The sequence below is a fragment of the Populus alba genome, chromosome 8 (assembly GCF_005239225.2).
Source record: "Populus alba chromosome 8, ASM523922v2, whole genome shotgun sequence".
NCBI classification, from domain to species: domain Eukaryota; kingdom Viridiplantae; phylum Streptophyta; class Magnoliopsida; order Malpighiales; family Salicaceae; genus Populus; species Populus alba.
The window spans coordinates 1,984,764-1,994,628 of record NC_133291.1 but is presented as its reverse complement, the minus strand read 5'-3'; the positions used below and the strand labels follow the sequence as shown (position 1 = coordinate 1,994,628).

Below are 9,865 nucleotides of genomic sequence, written 5' to 3'. Positions count from 1 at the left end.
ATTTTTTTCAATTGAAAAATACATTAAAAATAAGTTGAATTACAACACAAATACTAGTTTCATTTAATTTTAGTTTTATTTTCTCAATAAATACATATTTAGACCCAATGGTAATGATGAATAAAATAGTATTATTATTATATACGATGAATCAAGTTACATGCTCATACCAACAAAATTTGCTACGTCGTAGATAAATTATCTTAGAAGGTGAGAACAAGTAGAGAAAACAATCTTTCATTGTTGTTAGAAATTTAATGATATTTTTGCATAACCCAACAAATTGGAGAATCTAGAGTTTGTACAAAGTTTTTAACTACAGGTACACAAGTGTAATATCTTAATAAATACAAGGACTAAGATGAATTCTCATCTTGTGTTTTTCATACATGGGAAGCAAAGGAAACGTGAGGGAGACAACGTGTCGTTGTTTTTGTTGGTGATGATATGATGTGGTGTCGTTTTTGCTTCGGGCGGGAAGATGAAGGGATTTTTGATTACGCGAGAAGGGGTCCACTGTTAGAAATGTGCACGCAAGTTGATTTTGTGTTTATACAAGGAGCTATTGTGTGTGTTATCTTGTCTGTAAGAAAATTATTTTGGAAATTTAATAGTTAGTTTTTTAACTATAGGTATATTTCTGAAATCATTTTTTGGAAATTTTATTTGTTGATCTGTTGAATGTATGGAAATTTAATGATTATTTAAAAAAAAAAAAGAATTTCGCAAAGAATTCGATGGTTTTGTTTAATAATTGTTAGGTTCCAGATGCTTGAGACTTTAGTCTGGAGTTTTGATTAAGAAATGTGGGTCCCAATGTACACTGATCAAGTTCTTTTAGATGGGAGATCATGATCGTTGACTTTATTACAACTTTAAAACTCAAAGTTGTGAGTGGTGACGATTCATTTTGGGGGCAACAATCCAAGTTATGCTTGTAGTGGAAGAAAGTGGACTGGAATATGGAAGGGCGGTGGTGACGGTTTCAACGGCAAATAATAATAAATAAATAAAATGAAGGAAAAGTAGAGGCATTTTGATGGACAGAACATGAAACTGGTGTGAGTGAAGCTATCTTTGGAAGAAGTAATTTTAATATATATTTTTGAAAAACTTTTTACAAAATTTCGTTTAAGGTTGTTTAAATATATATTTTTAATATGATATAAAAAATATAATATAAACTTGTATTATAAAATTAGAAGTAATTTTTTAAAATTAATTATATATTGATAATTCTAGATAATAAATTAAATTACATTAAAATTTGATAAAATAAATCAATAATAATATAATCAATGAGCAATCTAAATAAAATGAGAAAGATAAGTAGTGTGGATTAAATAATTAAAGACATGGAGAAATAAAAAGTCTTGGAATAAAAATTTTAATACAGGAAAATCACTAAAAAATAGGAAGCACACATAAATCTAATGGCAACCTGGTTGTTTTTCATCACAATAAGTATTAATAGATCCATTATGGGTTGCAAGCTAATGTGTTTAAATTATTAATTAACTATCATGAATTTAATAATGAAATAAACTCATAAACAATGTTTTAATGTGCTGTAAAAAATTTGAATTAAAAATAATTATCTAAAACTAAATAAATAAATAAAATAGAATAATAAAAAAGTCTTTATGTTAAATTTTCCATGTAGCATGAATGTTCAATTTTTGTATATTATTGGTAGCTTTGAGTCCTGATTTCAAACATATCATTCTCTCTTGATTTCAAACATGATACTCTCTCTTGTTTTAATGAATTATTGGGCCTATGATATATAGCTGGAAAGTTTCAGATGTTTAGTTTTTATCTCAACTTTAATCGAAACAAAACTCCATTAGTAGCTTTAGATATGTCTAAAACAGTATATGAAGATGTTGTTTGACATATTTAACAATATAAGTTCACTAAAAATGACCCTCTAAAATATTAAATTTCCTAACTTCATTTGACTTGCAAATTGACCATAATATATTTTCATGTATCTAAAATTTTCCTGTTAAATTTTAGTTTTATCCAATATATGGTTTGAAAGATATGCTCAATTTAGCAAAACTAGTCAGTTGGCATTATAAGACCAAATTCAGACCTGACTTAGTTCATATCACAAATCTAGTAAACTCGTAAAATCGAACCGAAATTACTGATTTTATCGATTCCGCATGAGTTAAATTTGATTTTACTAGTTTCAAGTTTTTAATCTGATTTAACACATTGGATACATGGTGCTTGTAAAATCGTAAATTTTACAGGTTAAGTCATTATTTTAACAACCTTAATTACATTCTAAACAATTAACTATAAACTTAGAAAGGAGGTGGTAGGGGGTTTTCACATGTTATTATTTATTGGAATGGTGTTTTGTTTTTTTTAAAAAAAAAAATTGTTTGAATATTTTTTTATTTAGTTATTACATTTTTATAACATTAATCTCAGATTTTATGGATTAACCTGATTTGATTGGTTAACCCGATTGACTCATATTTTTTTTTTATGTTATCATTTAATATTGATGTAATTAAAAATTAAACTCTATGATTTGTTTTATTTACCTTTCACTAGGTTATCATGATCTCATAACCTGAGAATAGTGTTTAACAGGTTAACTCAGGTTATTTTTCGTGTTTTTTATTTAATCGATTTTTTTTAGTTTTATCATTTAATATTAGGTTGGCTGGGAATTGAGTTTTATAATCTTTTTGTATTTGATATTTATTAGAGTATCTTAGTCTCGCAGTTAAGGTCACAAGTTTTGGCATTTTAATCCTAGTAAAATTAAGTTTTTTTTTTTAAGATGTTATATCAATTTTATAACTTGGGTCATAAAGTCTTTCAATATTAAACTTGTTTTTTATTGAGTTGTTTTAGTCTCATGACCTAAAATTAATTTAATAGGTTAACGTAATTTATTTATTTTTATTTTTAATTAATTTTTAAAAATATTTATAGACTAATATTGAAATGAAAGAAAGTGGGATGAAATATAGAAGTGGAAGGACGGTGGTGACAGTTTCAAAGGCAAATAAACAAAAAAGGAAAAGGAAAAGGAGAGATATTTTGATGGAAAGCACGCGAGACTGGTGTGAGTAAAGCTATTTATGGCTAAAACCTTTTGCAAGGTTACGTTATAAAAAATCTCAACTAGAATTTAGAACCATGCTAAAATAATGGACGAAAATCATGGAAAAGTTAATTCAGCATTTAGAAATATAGTTGAGATTATATTTTTTTAATATTTTTTTTTAAATAAAAAATATTTATATATTTTAATATATTTTTGAGTAAAAATTATCTTAAAAATAATAATTAATACACTACCAAATACATGTGACGAGTTATAAATATAATACTTAGACTTGTTATCTTTCAACTCCACTTTTGATGTCTTAAATTTATAGCACTCGTAAATAAATAAAATTTTGTATAAATACATTTAAAAAAAAAAACTCTGGAAAGTATCTTCGTAAATAGATTATTGAAGATATGAACATAACCTCCCTTGAAGAAACATGAACAATGGAAAAGCAGATGGATAAAGACATTAATATTTATTTCTTTTTTTCAGTTTTCTTTTCGCCAGAAAACATATGTTATACGCAGTGAAAACTGGCAGAGGATCTGGCAGAAAGTTTTTAAGTGATTGCCGATTCTTATTCAATTTTATTAAAGAAAATAAATTATCTATTTAACCCATATTTCGTTATAAGTTGAATATTGTTTTTTTCAGAAAAAAGTGCATGTACAAACTTCTATGATATATATATATAATAAAATAAAAAATTCAAAAATTCATGTAAACATCTAATTAAATAAATTAAAAACTATATATAACAAAAAAAAATTATCAAAGCTCAATCCTTATTTGACCGAAATAAACCAACCAGACCTATAATTTTGGTCATAAACTTAATTGGATTCAACAATCTTACTTTATATATTTTTTATTTAAAATAAACACTTATAAAAACAACAACCATCAAATATCCAAGTGATCAAGAAAAAAAAATCAAATAAAAACAAATTATGTTGCTCTATTAATAATCAACCAAATATCAAGTAATAAAATTAAAGAAAAAACAACAAAGAAAAAAAATAAATGCAATTGTAATGGATGAAAAAAAAAAAAGCTTAGTCTCTCGGGCTAAGAAGGTCCAAAGTTCCTAAGCCTCATAAAAGGCTCATGCACATGGGCCTAGAGCAGCTCATGTGCCCAGACCTTATTTTATTTTATTTTTTTTAAAAGAGCAACCACCCTTAATAATTTAAAAATTAGGTTGGTATATTTTAAACAAAAAAAAATCCATTTTAAACTATATTTTGATTTGAAAAAAACCACAATACACCCCAAATACATTGTGAAATATATTTATAACCTCTAACAACCAAAAAATTATATTCAAAACCTATGATCAACCTAAAACTAAAATTATCTTCGAGTTTACACCCATCATTTTAGACAAGTTTAAGGGGATAACAATATTTTATATAAACTTTACTTACAAAAAGGAACATGTTGAAGCCAAAATCACTAGGTTTTCATGGTTGGAATCAGTTTCAACTGGAACTTTTTTTTTTCTACTACTAGAACTTAGTTACTCTTTATCCTCTCTCAAAACAAAAAAAACAAAAAAGTTTGAAACTAAAATTAAATTTCATAAATTATTAAAAATTGAAAGCTTATAATCTGAAAAGCTAGAGGATTAAAGTGCATATTTAGACCTAATTTTAGCGGAAAAAAAATTTTTGTCATGTTTTTTTATTTAATATTTGTTAGTTCCTTGTTTTTGAATCTTACTGTTTCTTAATAAATATATTTTAATTACCCGTCAATTTGAAGCTATAATGATGCAATACAAAAAACTAAAAAAACAAATCACTATGAACAACAGTCTCATACCTCTCATGCCTTTTAAAGTATTACTAAAATAAACATAAAAAGATTATATTTAATCCCCGTAAAAAAATATATCGGTACATACTCAAAAATTATTTTTGTATTTCCCTCTCTTATGCTTCTCCTTTATAATGTTTCTCTCTCCTTGCTATAACGTCGTGACCATGAAATTTCCTGACCTGCCTTTTTTTTCAATTTCTTTTTAATAATTAAATCAGAAACAAAAGAACAGTAAATAAGGATAATGGCCAGTGGCCAGGAATTACTCGTACGGTATATGAACGCACGCAGATAGAGACGATGGAGTCCAGCTATGGTCTTGGGAAATTGGAGCAGCATAGTTGAAGTTTTTCCGCTTAGGCCCTTGTTTGTTTTCCGAAAAATAGTTTTTTGGAAATTATTTTTTCAAACTTTCTTTGTATTTGTTTGTCATTAGAAAAGTTGGTCAACGAAAAATAATTTCTGGTCAGCGGAAAATATTTTTTAGTCAACGGAAAACACTTTACAGTCAATTTTAGTCAAAAAAAAAATTGACTTGGTTTTCAGGAAAATATTTTCCTTTTAGCTGTGTTTGTTTTCCAGAAAGTGATTTCCGGAAAAGCACTTTCCAAACTTTCTTGTGTTTGTTTGCCAGTAGGAAAGTTGGTCAATGGAAAACACTTTCTGGTAAAAGGAAAATTTGGCTTGATTTTCAGGAAAGTGTTTTCCTGAAAAATTTTAGAGGAAAACACTTTCCGGAAGTTGTGAAAAATTTAGAAATGTCATTATTTGCTGATTATATCAAATTTGATTTTCAAACTTTTGATTGCTATATATATTTTGTTTTGAATATTTATTTTTCAATTTCATCTCTTAAAATTTTATTTTTATATTAACTTTGGTCTTTATTTTTATAATTGCTATTTGCTTTTTTCTTATCATTTTTTTATTGAAATTTTTTATTTATCAAATTTGATCCTCATTCTTTTGATTGTTACTTATTTTATTTGAAATAATTTATGAAATGTTGATTATTATTATTTTAATTTCTTTATTTTTTTTTTTTTTTTAATTTTTAGATTTGATCCTTATTATTTTGATTATTATTTGTTTTTATTTGAGATAATTTATGAAATTATATTTTTTTTTCAATTTCATTCTCATTCAACTTTTTAATTTATAAGATTTGTTCCTCATTATTTTAATAAACTTGAGAAAAATAAAATATTAATAAGTTATTTTCCAACTCATTTTCCATGACATAATCAAACACTGAAAAGTGTTTTCTAGTTCATTTTCCATAACACTACCAAACATTAAAAAATACTTTCCCAAAATTCACTTTTTTGTAAACAAATAGAGCCTTAATTTGCCTTCGCATGGTGACTTGTGAAAGAAGCCATTAGAGGGCAAGTGACTAAACTACACACCATAGAGTGATTATTGGACCCGCCATTTTGTATGGATTCATGGCGACGCCGGACTACTAGAAAAACGAGACATCAGCGAGTGCTAGTTCTCCCAAGTATTTTTGGATCATTAGATGATGTTATGCAGTAGCGTGTTCTAGGGTGTGAACTACAGGAGAAGCATCGATACATTACACGACACATAAATGGTGTCTGAGGAATACCAGGGCTTTTAGGTAGAGGTTAAATCAAAGTGGGAGTACTGTTATACAAACTGATATGACAAAGTGCAGAAATACATTTTCTGCAAAAATTATGGTAACCGGGTCAATGGCCTCTAATCTCATTCATTTTCTTCAATAAACACCGAGGGCAATGCAGTGAATAAGCATGCATCGAACTAAGATCTGACTTTGGCTAGCCGAGCCCTTAGCTCTTCCAGTTCTTCCTCGTCATCTACACCCTCTGCAATAGCTTCTTCCTGTGAACATTGCAATGAGGTTAGGTCCAACCTTCCTCAAACCAAGTATGCAAAAAATTAGATCGAAGTTAATCGTACTTCATGTGAGGTGCTTGCTTCTTGGGCAGGTACCCTTACTCTTTCCTTTCTGACAGCTTCAGGAAGCTGAGCGGCTGTCTCGCCAGCTATTTCTGTTAGGACCTTATCAACTTCTTCTTCAATTTCCTCTTCGATGTCTTCAGAATCCAGTGCTGAATCAACAGCATCAGTTACCATTTCTTCAATAACCCCAGCCTACAAAGTGCAAACCAAAAGCCAAGAACGTAAAATATAGGTGAAGAAGTAAACATAAATCGTTGCTCAAAGCCTGAAACATGTCATTGTTAGTGGACATTATGAACCTACTGCATCCAACGCTCTCACTCTAACAAACATCAAGCCTATTTGATAAATAGGTGAGCAGATCCTTAGAAATACATTCTTCATTCCCATATTATAAACTTTGAGCTCAGTTAATTTGCTAGGATTCCCAAACCACATAAATTAATTTGCAATTAAAGTTTACTTAAAGACAAATAATTGTATTTTCATAGGAGCAAAGTTTCTTAGTCATAATTTCTGCTGGAGATCAGCGGGGATTTTTTTTTTACTACAAAAATGATGGGAAAAAAATTCAGAAAAAAGATTGCAAACATTAATTAGATCCCATCAAGGGCTCAGCATGTTAGTAGAATTTTGGATGAGCTGTTAAACAGAATGTGAAACTGGTTGGTTTTTCATTGAAACAACTCAAGAAATGTTTTCCAAGAAATGATGAAACAAACCTTTGTCATTTCCCTGCTGAATTCTTGCATTGTGGCAGCCATTTCTGGAGCTTTCATAAGGTTATTGACAAGTTTCATGACTTCAGCACTTTTAGATAAATGACCCACAGTACGGGCAATTGCTGAGAATCAAACCCAACATGTGAATCCTCAAGAAATGGTCTCAATGAAACGGAACAATATTAATTTTTTTTTTTAATTTTTTTTTATTTCAGATAGTTCAAGCCATTAATTTGAAAGTAAAATGCAAGCAACCAAGAATATAGCAGCATGATCACAGAAGTAGTGTGACAAAAACTGACCAATATGGATATATGACTAAAGACTCTTTCCACATCAAATCTGTAATGCAAAATAAGCTTCCAAGGAAATTTGGCAAAGTCCAACAATAAAACAGGGGTTTACCTATTTTTCCTTCCCATAAAAATGTTGAAGTTTGAAACTTATTTCATACCTTTTCCCATATCTTTGGAAAGAGCATTCTCATAAAAGGACTTTCAGGTGAAAAAATTCTTAAAACTAAGTAATTTAAATGCATGCCAAGTAAAAAATCCTACCAACACTTTCTCCAAGGTGCATTGATATTGAATTCAGTTGGGCCTTATTTTCATAAAGACGGTTCACAGCTTTTCTCGACATCACAATCTCCTTTGCAAGTGCCTGAAACATAATAGATGGAAAGGGAGACTCACGAGCATGAAAATATGATACAGCAAGCCATACAAAAGACATGAAATTGGCATCTTTCATGGCTCAACCAGGATTCACCCAAAGGCAGGCACATAAGCTACTACTGAGTTTTTTTTTTTTTTTTTTTTTCAGTTCAACATACTTGCAGGATAAGTCTGAGTACATTACTAGTTTCAACTTTCAACCTAAACTTGATTTGATTTCAACATCATCCACATGCCTTTCTAGCTCTAAGCTCCACTTCAAAGTTAAAAAAGTTTTGCAGTTCAGTTATTATGATACATAGAAGAATTTGAAGCATAACTACCAAAAGAGACATCTAAAATCCCCTAGAGCAGGATCATTAATCCATGCACATGATCAAGCACATAAAGCAACTAGCAGTTTTAGTTTCGGTACCTCACAGAGAAGCTGGGATTCTAGAACAAATGCTGATCAACAAAATCAAGCTATCCAAGTCCATCATGCATGAATGTCCTAAAAATGCTCAATGATTTTCCAAGTTCACAATCACAAGATTACAGATCTTTCATTTTATCGTATTCAGCACCAATTTCATAAAAAATTGAGTAAAATCAACTCTGAAGTTTGATAATTTACCTTAGCTGAGCCCATGTCATTTCTCTTGGCAGCCTCCTTAATTGCCTTATGTACACTTTTCTCCTCTCTCTGCACATCTAAAATCATAACAAAACCTCAAGTTTTTTAGCCCAAAGTCGCCATCACCATACAAAATGCAACAAACCCAGCAATCCAAGCTTCAGGATTCAGAAAACCCAAAACCCACAATTCCCATCAACCAAGATGAAATCTTTCTCCTTTTAAATCTAAAAACACAATAAACCCACGATTTTTTTCAGCCCAGATTCACTACAAACACACTAAACAAACCAAACCATCAATCCAAACTCAGAATTGTAAAAAACCCATAATAGAAAAAAAAGTGAAAAGTTGGAAACTTGCCTCTTATTTGCCGCTCAATGTTACGGCACTCTTGACGTAGCTTTCTCTGCCAATCCCTCAATTGCTGTTGTGGGTTTGGTCTCGGTTTTAACATGCTCTTGAATTTATCCATCCCTCTCTCTCAAGCTCTCAACTTTAACAGGAGAACAATCAGTCTCCGTCTATGAATAATAGCTTAGGATCGAAGCTGAATTTTCTTTTTGGTGTTTGTTCTCCGGGAATGTTTTTCTTTTCTGTTTCCTTTTGTTTCCGGTTCAGTCAGCGTGTAAGGTGTTTTAACATTAATCGTGGTGTCGTTAGAGAGCTGGAAAACGACACGTCGTACCATAAACCGCGTTGCCTTTTTTGGAAGAGAGCTTCCCTCTCTCTTTCTTCTTAAAGATGAATTTTCTTCCTTTTCTTAACAAGGAAGTGAATGGGAAAATTTCTTTTACATATATTTTTATTTTTATTTTTCAGAGCCTTCAATAAATAAAAATTAAATATTTTATTAATTCAGTCTAGACAAATCATTTTGTTTATAAATTAGTATATTCACAAAGATTACTTTCTCCAAACTTTCTCATTCTCTGGATTCAAACATGAGGTAAATAATAGAATAGGTTGGTACCTACTCGTCTTACTGTAGAAAATTTGA

General features: G+C 29.6%; 1 protein-coding gene across 2 annotated transcripts; it reads right to left on the bottom strand.

The window, feature by feature from the left end:
• Window positions 1-6,398: 6,398 nt before the first annotated feature.
• Window positions 6,399-9,591, bottom strand: LOC118060318 (vacuolar protein sorting-associated protein 24 homolog 1). 2 transcript variants are annotated; one of them, XM_035073537.2, is made up of 6 exons: window positions 9,229-9,591; window positions 8,866-8,942; window positions 8,133-8,235; window positions 7,576-7,697; window positions 6,851-7,045; window positions 6,399-6,772 (listed from the first exon to the last, which is right to left on the bottom strand). In XM_035073537.2, exons 1-6 carry the CDS (start codon window positions 9,338-9,340, stop codon window positions 6,692-6,694), a joined length of 690 nt encoding a protein of 229 aa, XP_034929428.1. In that variant the 5' UTR covers window positions 9,341-9,591; the 3' UTR covers window positions 6,399-6,691. The 2 variants fall into 2 exon arrangements, with proteins under 2 accessions (XP_034929428.1, XP_073267055.1); XM_073410954.1 differs by lacking the exon at window positions 9,229-9,591 and adding an exon at window positions 8,665-8,742 and having other exon boundaries at window positions 8,866-8,926.
• Between the last annotated feature and the right edge of the window lie 274 nt (window positions 9,592-9,865).